At 46.0% G+C, this 14,325-nt stretch overlaps 1 protein-coding gene across 3 annotated transcripts in view; it reads left to right on the plus strand.

The window, feature by feature from the left end:
- Window positions 1–1,710: 1,710 nt before the first annotated feature.
- Window positions 1,711–14,325, plus strand: part of BICD2 (BICD cargo adaptor 2) — a 97,219-nt gene continuing 84,604 nt past the window's right edge. For all 3 annotated transcript variants that reach the window (XM_076345885.1, XM_076345886.1, XM_076345887.1), the window contains exon 1: window positions 1,711–2,118. In XM_076345885.1, coding sequence (XP_076202000.1) covers window positions 1,879–2,118 — 240 coding nt within the window. In that variant the 5' untranslated portion in view covers window positions 1,711–1,878. The remainder of the gene's footprint in view (window positions 2,119–14,325) is intronic.

Raw genomic sequence — 14,325 nt, forward strand, 5'->3', positions numbered from 1 at the left:
TAAAAATAAAAAGCTAACGGAATTTCACATACACACCGTAGACTGAGGACATCGACTTGGTACTTCTTAGATCCAGGTGACTGAGTGTCGCATTTGTGCTCATGAGACAAGTACATCCCTCACACAAGGCACGGGGAGCTCCAGGCGGTGTCAGAGCCCTGAAGAAAAATTGGCCGAGGCAGTTTCATGACTAAAAGGCAGTATTCAGCCATTATACAGTTTATTAAAGGGATAAGGGTTTATACGTAACAGGACGGAGTGTGATGAACACAGGCAGAAGTTGAAAGTAGCTGGAAAAAACCCTGCAGCTGCGAGCAAATACATTGCTTTATGTTCTATACCTTGTGGAGTACTCAAACATGTAATTGTTTTTACTATGTTTGGCATTTGCTTACCGGTTCATTACCAGTTATTTTTGACACTGGAAGAAACTCTGAGCTGCATTTGCTGCACTAAAGGAGGGTGAGGGAGCAGGGGAGCCAGGCAAGCTCTCCTGCTGATGGGGGGGTGAAGCAGGAGCGGTCTCCCCCGCCCGGGTGTAAAGCAGGGGCACATTCACACTGCCTTTATGGAGCTGCTTAGGAATTACAATGGTCCAACTAAGAGAGGCGTTTGGCTCTGTTCAGCTTTCATTATGTTTTAGAAATTAATTCTACCCATGGTGGAGAAATGAGTATCCCGATTTCTGTGCCTTTGCCACCATACTTGCCCAATGGTGTAACTTGTAGCAACAGCTGATCACATTTTCCTACCAGATTGGCAACTCCTTTTTCAAGCAGCATGGTAAAATTGCCCAAGTATTACTGTCTCACCACTATTTATGCCAGTTGAACTCGCTGTGACCTTTCCCTCCTTCTATCGGGCAGTCCGGTGGTACGTGAGCATCTTGTCCCGTAGACGTGCTTATCCTCAGGATGATGCTAGGGAACACGGTTTTTGTTCCCTGTCGGTGGATGGAGAACCACTTGAAGCAGGAACTGCACTGGAGATGTGAAACACCAGGAACAAATGAGATACTGGCAGCTCTTGCGCGTGGACTCGGGGGCTGACACCAGTACTTCTCGTGTTAACCTTTTGTTCTTTCCACGCTGGTGTGGCCTACGATACCCTCCATTCTGGCAAATGGGAACCATCCAACCATATCCGTGGTTTTGTCCCCACGCGTGGCTGCTGCTGGATCTCCCTTGCACAATACTCACCTTTTGACATTCAACCGCTTCCGACGCCTCCCGACTTCCAACCGCCCTGGAAGTACTCCTTAGCGGGGAGCTGGCCGCCAGGGAGTGTGCGTGGTGGTGCATGTTCTGCTGCACTCTCGCTTGGGCTGCATTAGGGTTAACTGTTGATACTGCGGCTGACAGACCAGGCTGTTAACGATCGTATTCAGCCCTTCCCAACGGACCTGCTCCTGCAGCTGCCGCCGCCGCCCCTCCGCAGCGCTGCCCCCGCGCCGCTCCGCGGGCACGGCCGCCGCCGCCCGCCAGGGGCCGCCCGCCTCCCTCGCCGCCGCCGCCGCCACCGCCCCTCGCGGTGCATGCTGGGAGTTGTAGTCCGGCGGGCGGCGCGCCCCGCGGGGCGGAGGCGGGCGCGGACTACCGGCCCCAGCGTGCCGCGGGGCGCCGGGCCGGCCGTTCCTTTTGAATGATTTCACTGCGGTCGGCGCTCGGGGCGAGTTTCGCAGCGGCGGCGGCGCGGCGTGAGGGGGTCGGCGGCGCAGCGCGGCGGGCGCCTCGCCCGTTGATGGCAGCCCGAGCGGGCTCTGCCATGGCCGCCCGCGGGCTGCGGCGCTGTTAGGAGCGGCAGACGGGCTGCGCGTTCGCCCTTTCGTCCGCTCGCCTCGCCGGCTGGGAGCCGGCGGCCGCCCCCGCCGCCGCCGACATGTCGCTGGCCATGGAGGAGGAGGAGTACGCCAGGCTGGTGATGGAGTCGGAGCCCGAGTGGCTGCGGAGCGAGATCAAGCGGCTCTTCCAGGAGCTGGGCGAGACCACCCGGGAGAAGATCCAGGCGGCCGAGTACGGGCTGGCCGTGCTGGAGGAGAAGCAGCAGCTGAAGCAGCAGTACGAGGAGCTGGAGCTGGAGTACGAGACCATCCGCACCGAGATGGAGCAGCTGAAGGAGGTGAGGCGGCGGCGGGGGGCCCGGCGGCAGGTGCCCGCCCTGCGGGGCGGCCCGAGCCCGTCCGCTGCGGGCGAGGGGGACGAAGGCGGTTTGGGGAAGGTGGGAGCGGGACAGGTGGCCGTCTTCGGAGCCCGGGGGTGGTGGGCTGAGGGGCCCCGGGGCTGCTGTTGGGCGGTCGGAAGGTTCAGTTCCCCCCCCCGCCGCGCCCCCGGCAGAATTTGGAGCGGGGCGATCAGGCCTCAGTCTTGCTCCAGGCTGCGCGGTTAAGCCCTTCCTTCTCCAGAATGACAGCTCTCACAGACGATTGCCTTTACCTTTCAAACCAGGAAAGGGGGGGGAAGAAACCGGCTTTTCTGCCCCTAACCCCTCTCCTGCGCCGGGGGGATGTGGGGGGGAAGCGGGTAAGCGCTCCTCTTTCTCTTCCCGTCCCACTTTGCCTCAGGCTCTGGTAGCAGGTCGGCCTCGGGGCTGCAGCAGGGAGAGGAGCCTCTTGGCCGCCGCCGGTGAACCAGTGCAGCTCTGCCTGCCGGCCTGGGGCTGCTCGCTGCTGTCACCGCGCTCCTCCTCGGAGAGGGGGCCCGAGCGGGCGGTGCACGGCAAGGGCAGAGGCTGAGGATCAGGGCTTTGATGGGGCCGGGATGCCTCTTTGGCGGCTGTCACATGCCTGCTTTTGTGTGGAGGGAGAAATCTTGCGTTGGTGTTAATGACTTCCTTAATGCGGACCACCATGAAAATAATATAGCGAGCTTTAGTTTTGGTGCCCTTCCCTGTTGCTGGCCTTTTCTTTAAATTATTTTTTTTAAAGGAAACTTCAGATTGCATCTAATCGGTACAGCGGAGTAAGGTTTGTCAGAAGAAATGCTGTTTTCTTAGGTCAACTGACGCATAAGTTTTTCTTGTGCAAGCTCTTCTCCAGGTCTAGACCATGGGAAAAGCACTGCCTCAGGAAGATTCCGTGTACAGAGTGGCACTGACTTGCCAGAATATGTAGACACATGGTTAGCTCTCCTTATGAGAGCATAGCTGATCCCCTGCCAGTCTACTACATAGTATATCCCATGGGAACTTGTTTGTCTGCCTGTACCCTTGGTTATTTTGGTGACTGTTTCCATGCAGGCAAACCCTGTACTGCTTTTCAACTGATTTAGGCCTTTCCTTGGTTGCAAAAGATCTGACACAGCCTAAAAGGTGAATATATGTGGATTTGTTTGGCCAGTGCAAACTGTATCCCATGGGTCTTTGGTTTAGCTCATTCAGTTGGAAACGGATTTGAAGTAACATCAAAATACGCTATTTCAAAGGGAAAGTAAATACTTGTAAATGGACTGGTACAAATTCAGCTGAATCTGTGAACGCCCTCACTTCCTGCATCCTGTGTGTCTTTTGGTCTTGTAAATAAAGCTTTATTCTGCTTTTATGATGTTAAACAAGCATAAGCAAAAGAGGTTAATTACTTTGAATTACATGGCAATAAACTTGGTAACTAAATAAGCAAGCTGAACTGATGTACCGCTATAACTAAAGCCACTTTAGACCAACACAGCAGCATACAGTAGCAGAGATGCTACGTGAAAGTCAAGGGTAGAGGCAGTCATGAAAAGAAGGTGAGAGCGACAGAGTTGTGCTAAAGGGAAAGAAAAGTCAGTAAACCCGTGCTGTAGGTGGGATGGGAAACATGGCATTGAGAGGTGAAGGGACTGGCCCAACCTCATTCAGCAAGCCAGCACCTGACCCAGGAATGGAAGCCAGGTTGCCTCAGTCACAGGTAGCGCTTTACTCACTGGGCTGTGACGTGTACACTCGGGCATTACATGTTTTTGCTTTCAGATGGAAAAAGGCTTGAAGACAACTTCTTTTCATTCTTCTAGGGCTGCAACACTTCAGAAGCTTGTAAAAGAGATTTAAAAAAAAATGAAAATGGCAGGATCAGCAATCATTCACTCCTTTTTGCTTTTAACAATCTGAAGGACTTGCTTTGTGTGTGCATGTCCCGTTGTAATTAAGTCAAAACCTGGGAGGCAAACAATTCTGGGAACAGCTTGAGGACTCTGCTAGTTAGCCTACACAGGGAAAAAGCATTGCTCCTCTAGCTTTCTTGTGATGCTATGGAGGAATCTGGTCTGCATTAGATCTTGTAAACCTTTAGCAGATGCATGAAGCATGCTCTCAGAGGAGGAGTTTATCTTGGCGGTTTACGCAACTTCTTGCTTTTCCCAGGCACAGCTAGAGGAGCCTTGCATACCAGACTTGCCACACTCCAACCTAAAGGGACTCTACCTTGGGTTACCTGAGATTGTTCTTGGGGAAGGCAGGGGATTAGAATCATAGAATAGTTTGGGTTGGAAGGGACCTCTAAAGGTCATCTAGTCCAACCCCCCTGCCGTGGGCAGGGCCACCTTCAACTAGATCAGGTTGCTCAGAGCCCCGTCCAACCTGACCTGGAATGTTTCCAGGGATGGGGCATCCACCACCTCTCTGGGCAACCTGTGCCAGTGCTTCACCACCCTCAGCGTGAAAAATGTCTTCCTTATGTCTAGTCTGAATCTGCCCAGATTTAGTTTAGATTTAGTTTAGATTTAGTTTAGATTTAGTTTAGATTTAGTTTAGATTTAGTTTAGATTTAGTTTAGATTTAGTTTAGATTTAGTTTAGATTTAGTTTAGATTTAGTTTAGATTTAGTTTAGATTTAGTTTAGATTTAGTTTAGATTTAGTTTTAGTGTGGCATGTCTGACTAGAACAGGGGTGCTGTCCGTCTCTTGCTTCTTAACTGTGACTTCATGCAGCCTTTTAAAATACAGCAATTCTAGTCACTACAAATTTTGTTTTATTCTTCTCTACTGCATCTGAAGACCTCGATAGCACAAGGCCATGTCATGCTGAGTGCTGTGCAGGCACACAGCAAAGTTTCCTGTCCTGTTGGGTGTTGTAGATTTGGATGTACTTTAATTTGTTTAATGTTATGAAGCACCCCATATCATGGCCCTGTTCATACCATAGGTAAATGGGCTCTGAGTGTGAGAACTTTGTAATATTGTTTGTTGAAAGTACAGGCTTTTCTGCTACAGTCATCAGATCTTCAATAGCTTTCTGGCCAGGTTCTCCTACCTGCTTCCCATCCCATCCATTGTGGCAGAATTTCATAGCCTTAACCTCCACAGATTTATCCCTTTGGTAAGTGCAGATGCCATCCTCAGCGCTGTACCCCATTTTGTAAAGCTGTCTGTGTACGCCCAGTATTTGCAGATCAAGTCCTCCTGGTGAAGCGGGGGAGCTGTCCTGAACTTGCACTGGTGCTCCACACCAACCTCTCTTTAGTCAGGGTCCTCGATAAGTTGTTGACTCTTCCCTGAGTTTGTCCTTCTACCTGCTTGCGTGCTGACGTGATCTCATATCTTTTATGGTCATTTGTGCTGCATCTCTTCTGTCATTTTCATTTGAGAGAACTAAATATAAATACAAACTGTCTCCCAAGAAGAACTTATCGGTTATCTTGAGTCCCACCTTTGCTTTTGTAAAAGGGGATTGATTTCAAACTTTTACTAAACATTATAGTTAAATAACACAGTTTTCCCTAGTTCAGAGAAATAAGATTCTGGCTTTCTTGTAGTGAAATACTACATCACATTGCATACATATAATTTTTATTGTTGTTTTTTCCCTTCTAGGAGATGAAGTAATAAAGAGTTGTTCCTGTAGGCTGTGTTCAGCTAGTAAGTCATCCTGTGAGCCTTTGTCTGCGATGGGGCTAATTGTATAAATTATAGGGCTGCCTATCTGCCTGAGCTGGGATTTCTGTACTTACAGGGAAGATACGTAGGATCAGCTCATTGTGTGCTCCAGCTCACAAAACTGATTGGGGGTTCAGTTATTGGCGTTCCCGATGATTTGTAGGGGAATGTGGAATGGAAGGTTAGCTTGGAGAAGGGGTTATCTGCTTCGCTCAGTACTTCTGAGTAGCTTTTGAGGTGTCAGTTGGATTTATAACTAACTATTAGCTCAGTTATGAAGCTGGCTGATGTCCAAAGCTCGTTTCTGATTAGGTGGTTATGTTGTATTGGTGGTGGTAGACTTGCATTTAAATCCCTTGGAAAACATGGACATTATATTATGAATTATTTATTTCTGTAATAATGTAAAAGTATGCAAGTAGACTGTGGCTGTCCTTAAAGTCTAAAAGCATGTGTTGGTACATCACAGTTAATGTGATGTATATGGTTGTATATGGTTTTTAAGGGGCGGGGGGGGGGGGGGGGGAGCTTAAAAGGAAGAGTGGCAATGATCTGTACATGACTCTTCATTTCTCTGTAGGGTGGCAGTGGCTCTTGTTTCTGTTTTTTGCCTTTAAGGATCGTGTATTAACTTTATGCCATGACATGAATTCTCTGTAGAGGATTCCTGGTTAGACTTGGAAGCTGTCTTTGAAAGAAACATTCAAGTAACACGTTGAGCTGCTTCCTTTCCCGTTAAGCTAAAGTGGGGTGTACTGCGCAACTGAGGTGATACGTGCCTGGGCTGTAATATTTGTGCTGTTTATTTGAATGTACTGCTCAGGTGGAGTGTACAGTATCTGTGATCTCTGACGGAAGTTTTGCTTTGCTTAATTCACTTACCTATGTAACAGTTAATTGGATACATGATACTTCATCCAGACTGGTTTAATGTTTTAACTGTGCACCTTCAAAAGTGAAGGAGAAATCATTCCCTTTCCTGTATACCTTACATAGTGCTGTATACCTTATAGACAGACACATAGGCTAGATACTGAAGTAGCAGTGATTTTCCTCACTGGATTTATCTACTTTCAAAGCATTTTACCTATTGTGCTGCTGTACTGCTGTGCTCATTTTGTGTGTAGGAACTTAAGGGTGAAGAGGGAAGAAATGGCTGGGCTAAAGTCACCTAACAAGCCAGTGGCAGACTGGGATTAAATCCTCTGTGCTCGTAGTTCAGTGCTGGATTGACCAGGTCTTTCCATTTAATCAATGCAAATAACGATGTTCAGTAGTAATACCTCTAAGGCCTCAGGTACACCTCTGCAGCCTCCTCCTAACATATTCAGGTGTAATACTGATTCCTGCTGAAAGGGAAGGACCTTAATGACATTTGAGATTACCTCTAACCCTCCAGCACTGTTAAAACCAAAGGGTTTAGTGCATAAAATAAAGGAAATGTTTTTTTTAAATAGACCAGTTTAGGCAAAATTTAATTCTGGTCATACATATGTAAATCTAGAATAAGTAAAATAAAACTACAAATTGATGTTGGGGAACCGATACCAGTTTTGCACATACTAATGGAAAATGGTTATACTTCTGTGAACCTGTCTTGTGGATTTAATGGTGATTGTTACTTGGACTCTAACACCTGCCACACTTGAAATGTAAGAAGAGAACAGAATTGCTGTCTCTAGTATAAAATTGGACTGAAAACTGTGTTTGGGGTATGCAAAATATTCCTGTGCAAACTAAGCTTCTTATATTTTGATAAATCATAGTTGGTTTACGTTAATAGAGCCACCACTCATTTTAATCTGATGTCTGCAGTGGTATAGACAGTACTATGTTTTGGAAAAGCTGATTTTCTTACATATCCTTATTTTGGAGAAAACAAAGCCTGAAAAGTTAAACATTCCAGTTTTTCCTGCTGTACTGGAAATAGTAACCTGTAAGGCTTCATGTTGCTAACTTCATTTTCTTTGGCAGTGTTGCTTGAACTGCCTTTCTTAAAGATCAGAAATAATAATATTCTTAAAGTGATGATTTCAGATCATTTTCTTGTGAAATTGCCAAATTTTCTTCTTGGGCTTTTTCTGATAAAATTCACTACAGCATATGTAATAGAACATCCATAAATATTTGGGTGAATAGTAAGGACCTTCAGGTGGAATTAAATTATTAAAAAACCCCAAACAAACATGTTTCTGGAGTAGTGGTTTTCCCTAAGCTGCTGTAGTCTCAGCTGAGAGCTGGGTCTTGGTGAAACGTGATGGTTTATTTTTGTTTTGTGATGCCTGTCTGTGCCTTGGCCCAGAATGAGGGCTGTCCCTGACCCTCCAGCAAACATTAGATAATTTGGTTCTAATTTTCTACATTAGGTTAAACCCAAGGTTTCATGAAACAGAAGTTTGGCAGCAGTAGTCCCGCTTACTACATATTTTTTCCCTGGAAGTGTGGCAGTGCTGGATGTCCTGGTGGGGGGGATAGAGTGAACTGCACCATGGAACTGAGCCAAATTTTCCTCTATTCTTTTTCTTTTTTTTTTTTTGTTAGCAAATTCCTTTTTGTTTTCGAATTAGGTCAGTTCCCTGATTTGGGTCACAGGCGCACTGTACGTGGCTGTGCAGGTACCACCTCACCAAGAGCGTGTTACAGCAGCAGCAAATGGGTGATGAGAGGAGCATCTTAAGCTAGTCTTGCTGCTGAGCTCGACGGTGAAACTGCTGCCTGAACAGCACAAACCGTAGCCTGCAGACCGTGCGTGGGTCCTTCTTGCCTGACTGCTGGGAATTGGCAGTCTTGGGGATGCTGCAGCGGCGACAGCATTACTGTCAGGCTGGCGGTTATTGTAGGGGTCTGTACTGGGATGTAGTTTCTCTTGCAACACTTTTTGTCTTTACCCAAATAAACTGTTCCTATTAAAGACTCGCATTTGGCATCTTTCAGCGTGCAGTCCCAGATGAGGCCACTTTACAGCTGAGGCTCTGCATGTGGGATGGAGGGCTGCCTGGGTGTTCAGAGAGCATGGTGACGGGGCCAGCAGCAGGGGACAGACAGCCTCGGCAGGAGAAACACCAGATCAACTACTGCATGCTGGCAGCCTCTCTCCACAGGTACCGCAGGGGAAGATTTCTTCAAAGCGGATCCAGAAGAGGGCCGTGAAAATGATCAGGAGGATGGAACACCTCTCCTATGAAGAAAGGCTGAGAGAGTTGGGGTTGTTCAGCGTGGAGAAGAAAAGGCTTCAGGGAGACCTTATTGCAGCCTGTTAGTACTTAAAGGGGGCTTATAAAAAGGGTGGCGGCAGACTTTTTAGCAGGGCCTGTTGCGACAGGACAAGGAGGAATGGCTTTAAACTAAAGGGGGGAAGATTGAGGCTAGATATAAGGAAGAAATGTTTTACGCTGAAGGTGGTGAAACGCTGGCACAGGTTGCCCAGAGAGGTGGTGGATGCCCCATCCCTGGAAACATTCCAGGTCAGGTTGGATGGGGCTCTGAGCGACCTGATCTAGTTGAAGATGTCCCTGCCCACGGCAGGGGGGTTGGACTAGATGACCTTTAGAGGTCCCTTCCAACCCAAACTATTCTATGATTCTATGATATTGCTGAGGGCTTGAGTGAACCTGGAGGGCTTTTGATGGGCACTGCTACGCGGGTGACGGCTGTGTGTTCCTACGTCCCTGAAGCGGAAGTCTGTGCAGCCCCTGACGTGGCAGACATCCTGCCTGGAAACTGAAAGTCTCAAACCTACAGTCACTGATGTTTTGTCGCATGGGGGTTTTCATGCAGCTCTGCTTCGGCGATGCGGTTTACTTGTTTCAAATCACAATTCTCGCTTGCCATTTCAACAGCTGCTGGAACAGACTTGCTAGTTTCAAGGGTGTTAATACCCAATTTATCTCTTTGAATTTAGGACCATTTTTCTCCCAATCTGAAAGAAAATTCTAATTATTTGGAAAATTGCCTGGTTTCCCTAGGAGGGGGGTGAGTGGGTGGGAATAGCAGTTCTCAGGTCTGTGCGCTGCCCTGGAGTTAATGGATTCACCATTTCCTCTTTCGCTCTACTGTATGTGAGGTTGTGACTAATCTGTAGCAGCGTGGGGCCATAAGATGACTTCCAGAGGGTGATGCATCCTCCAGGCATTCATTTGCTTTCTTTCTCAGCTTTTGGCAGACTGCGGAGAATTGTTTGTTCAGATCTGGTAACCCAGCAACAGAGGAATATAACGTGGGTTTGAAATATGATCCACAAAACCTTAGCAGAGGGAAGTGACATAAATAAATTTTGCCATCCAAATGAATGCAGGAGCCTCCATTTCAGAGAAAAGCTGAAGTTTTAAGTGCAATAGCTGCAGAACTGTAACTTTTTTCTTATTTTCCCCTTCCTCCAGCTCTTGTCTTCCTTCTTTCCACCTCCTGCTTTCCTTCCCCTCCTCTCTCCCCAGCTGTTTTCCCTACTCTGGCTGAAATACACACCAGGCAGTGGAATCTGCCTCCACATCCCGATGTGTGTCAGGCTCACCCCGCAGACAGGCATCACTTTGGAGTGGATAGATAGGACCTACCCGAAGAGTCTGCTAAAAGCTGTGGTCTGTCTTGCCCATAAAACAGATGGGTTTGCCACCGGGGCTCTGGGGAAGCAGGGACCCACATAGCATCTAGAGGGTCCTTTACACAGAAAACTGCTCGGCTCCGAGGTCTGTGTGCCTGGATGTGGGCCTAACTGGGAATGTTTGGCCCAGACATAGTTGAAGCGTGGTGTGGGAATGGATATGGTTTCTCTGCAGTCCTGTGGCCATGTTCAGCACTTGGGTCAGGGAAGGCCGTCCCTTATTAGGACCTATATAGCTCTCGCTGAAATGAATGGCATGTCTGGTGGTGTGCTGCACTCCTGCTGTATGGCCCGGCCTCTGCGGTATGCTGCAGTCCTTTGTCTCCTTAAATCTTTTGTTTTTACCCCTTAACTGCTGCCAGCATGCGGTCTGGATCTTAGCAAGCTTACAGAGTGGTGCTGAGTGCCATGCTGTAGGCAACGAGGTAGTATTACGGTAAATTCATTAGGAAGGCTCTCTGGGCGTGCTGTCTGTCAGTGCTGAACAGAACTGATCCTGTAGTTTAGCTCTGGCTCTGAGGCAGAGAAGTGTATTGACCTAATGGATGAATAAGCTTATTTCTTCAGTTTTGCTACAAACTAAAAAGACGTTTGAACTGCCATCTAACCTGCCAAAACCAAACAAGTTTCATTGCTTCCTACGCACAGAGAGTTTGTTACATCTGATTTTAGTCTCTTCTCAAGGTCAAAATCCTTCTTGTTTTCAAATGATCAACGGATGATGTTTCTTTGGAGCTTGTTCTGTTGCATGAACTGATGAGACTAAAGTAGAAGGGATTTTCTTGCACACCCTGCACGCAAGGCTGTGTGTGTTTTGAGGGAGAGATTTGGTTGTGATGCCCAGTGTGGCTGAATATCATGACATGTCTGTAGTCCAACCCAGCTCTCTAGCTCTTGCTAGAGCTCGGTAGTGGGTGCCCTGCCAGCAGCTGTGAATGAAACTTTGCGACAGTATGATGTTAGGAAGGAAACAGAGAATGCATTTTCAAGCAGTCAGTATATAATTATTTTGTGGTTTGCTCTGATGTCATTTGGAGGGGCCATTCTGGTCTTTGAAATGGGAATTGGCTATTGCCGAGAGGCAACGAGCAGAAAAAAGCAGTGTCAGGTAGCATGTGCCCTCAGTTTTGGTACATACTATCAAAAGAAGAAAAACATACTTCCCTAAATAAATTTTGGTCTGATTTAGCTGAAATAATTCAGCAGTGGTCCTGATTTAAACTCTTCTCTGGCACAGTTTAATCCAGTAGCTTTCTGAGACTTGTATCTATGTGAATAAAGGCTCCAGTCCGATTCGCATCTTAGTTCACTGTGTCCAACAGCTGTGCAGGCAATTCCACTTCGTTCCCTTTTGGTGATGCTTTCATAAAGTGTTTGTTTTAACCAAGAAGTGGTTAAAATCAAATATTGTCAGCTGTTAAAATCAGGTAATCATTTTTCACATAAATAATTTCTCTTGAAGTGAGGAACAGGGATTGATCTATTCATTTCCAGCTCAAATTTTCTTCAGTTGCCTTCAAATTTATATAAATTTACATAATTTAACAGCTGTATGCCAATAACAGTGAGGCTTTACACCTCTGTTATAACAAGAGGTGTCATTTTTCCCTTCATCAAATACCTATTCTTCCATGTGGTTCTTTTTTTTTCCTCAAACTTTTGTGGCTTCAATCTCTGACATTTCTCATTGCAAAAGTCCATTTTACAGATTTGGTAATGGTTTTCATTCTGTCACTCAGCAGTACTGGGATATTCTCCCACATCTTACAGCTGCGGTGGTAGGCAGAAGGTTTTAAAGAAGAATTTGCATTTTGAATACATCAACATATTTAGTGTGACAAAACGTATAAGAAAATGCAAACCTTTGTGCACCTTCTGAAGCGTTCGTACCCTTAAGAAGGCTTTGTCCTGGCCTTGTCCTCTAGAAAAATACCCTGATTTTCTTTTCTCCCAATTATAATGGAATGATAAGTTTTGTGATCTTAAATAAATCCGACTGCTGTAGCTTTTGTCGGCCAGCTTTCTGGTCTTTCATAACAATATGGATGGTTGTTTTTAAATTTGAATGGCTGGTTGGTTTTCAAGATGAATGAGATTCTGTCATGTAAAAATCTGTCTTATGTGTACATAACAAGTAAGACTAATGTGAAAGTGGGATCTTTAGCATACTGTATAGCTACATGAAATCTGCATTTAAATAACGTAAATGAGTTAACTTCAAGTGCATGAAAACCAGAACATTTTGTTATGTTGGAAAATCCCCTTGCTGTGGCAGGCTTATTCGGTGTTGCTTGTGTGTTTATGTGGAGGCCTTTCTTTCCTGATGGGAAGGAGAAAATACGTACAGTAGATTGCCATTTCAAGTATTACACTGGGCTTATTTTTAGTCTTGATTCACAATTTCTTTCCTTGTGTATCTTTAATAAGAATTTTATTTTTGTGTCATTGGTTTTGGCAAACATTTCTGAATTTTTCAGTCTGCTTGTGTTAGGATATAATGGTCTTTTCCTCCTGGCATTTTTGTGATCAAAACCATTTTAGGTGGACAGGAAGGCACTTATCTGTCCCCTCATGTCAACTGCAAAGGTTACATAGAGCCAATGAGGGCAGAATTGCAATTTACTTTTCCTAATTAGTAAGATCCCTCTAACATCTGATTATTCAGTTGTGACGAGATCCTCTGGGACTTCAGTGGGAACAGAGACCAGTCCAATATGACTTTGTTTCATAGGTGAGTTATGACAGTCTTGCCAGAAAAACTGGTTGAAGTGAGAGGGACTTAAGAAAACATTAAGACCTCTTTTCTGCCATGTGCTGGGCTTTCTGGGCACGGGTTGTACAGAGATCTGTGCCCATAGTTGTGCAGCAAACCTGTTCAGGGGAGACAAACCTGAAAAAGCTGCCCCTCTAGCCTCAAATACAGTTTTTCATAGACAAAATCTTGGCTTTGCACACTACCTATTTATTGGCCGTATTGCCAGTCTTAAATGCCAAGATACCAGGAATTGTGCCTTTAAAAAAAAAAAAAAAATAATGTCTACAGTTTTTGGAGGAAGGAGGAATTGAGTTAGGTTGACTTGTTTCTTTTGTGCACCCACAGAGGCTAGAAAGTACCTGAACTGCCCCTGCATTTTCCCCTTCTCCTCTCCCAAAGAGGACGAATTCCATGACTCCAGTAGTTGAGTTTTAAATGCCAAATAATTTAAGACCTCTGATACTCATGAGGTGGTTTTGTATTTGCATGTCTGAAGTGTTAACTGAGCACCTAACCTTGTACAGATGTTTGTACTCCTAAGCCCCTAATATAAACAAATGCATGCACAAAATCATGTCCTTAACTCTGTAGCTGCTTTGAGTTTAATGTGAGTTAATGCTTGTGCTTTCAAAGAGCCTTTGTTGCAACTTTTCTAAAAATAGCAGAAAAGTGTAATCTGTGTTGCGCTCTAATTACTTACAAAATGGGAGATTTAATGGTAGTGCAGACGGACCCTGAAACCTAATGGCCAGGACTGCAGTGACCTTTCTCCCCCGACAACAGGAAAATTAGGTGCTAGCATTCCCTTGGAGCTGTTTGGTGGGAGAGCAGGCGTGCTGCAGCGTGGAAGTTCAGTGAGACAACCTTGTAAATACTTGGATTTTGTTCTGCAGTTGCAGCACCAGATTTTTGTCTTGTTTTTCTCCCTCCTTTATTTTAAATGGGCTGGGAATGTTTTATGGGCAGGAAATGGGAATGGCTGTTTTGTGAGCACAGCTGTTTTTAAATAAACCAGTGGAAGGGTGTTGAACTCTCTCCTCTCGGAAACGGCCAAAAACCTCATGGAATTGGAATAGCTCATTTGCTTTTTGAAATAGCAAACTTATTTTTTTAAACTGTCCTC

The sequence above is a fragment of the Aptenodytes patagonicus genome, chromosome 8 (assembly GCF_965638725.1).
Source record: "Aptenodytes patagonicus chromosome 8, bAptPat1.pri.cur, whole genome shotgun sequence".
Classification (NCBI taxonomy): Eukaryota; Metazoa; Chordata; class Aves; order Sphenisciformes; family Spheniscidae; genus Aptenodytes; species Aptenodytes patagonicus.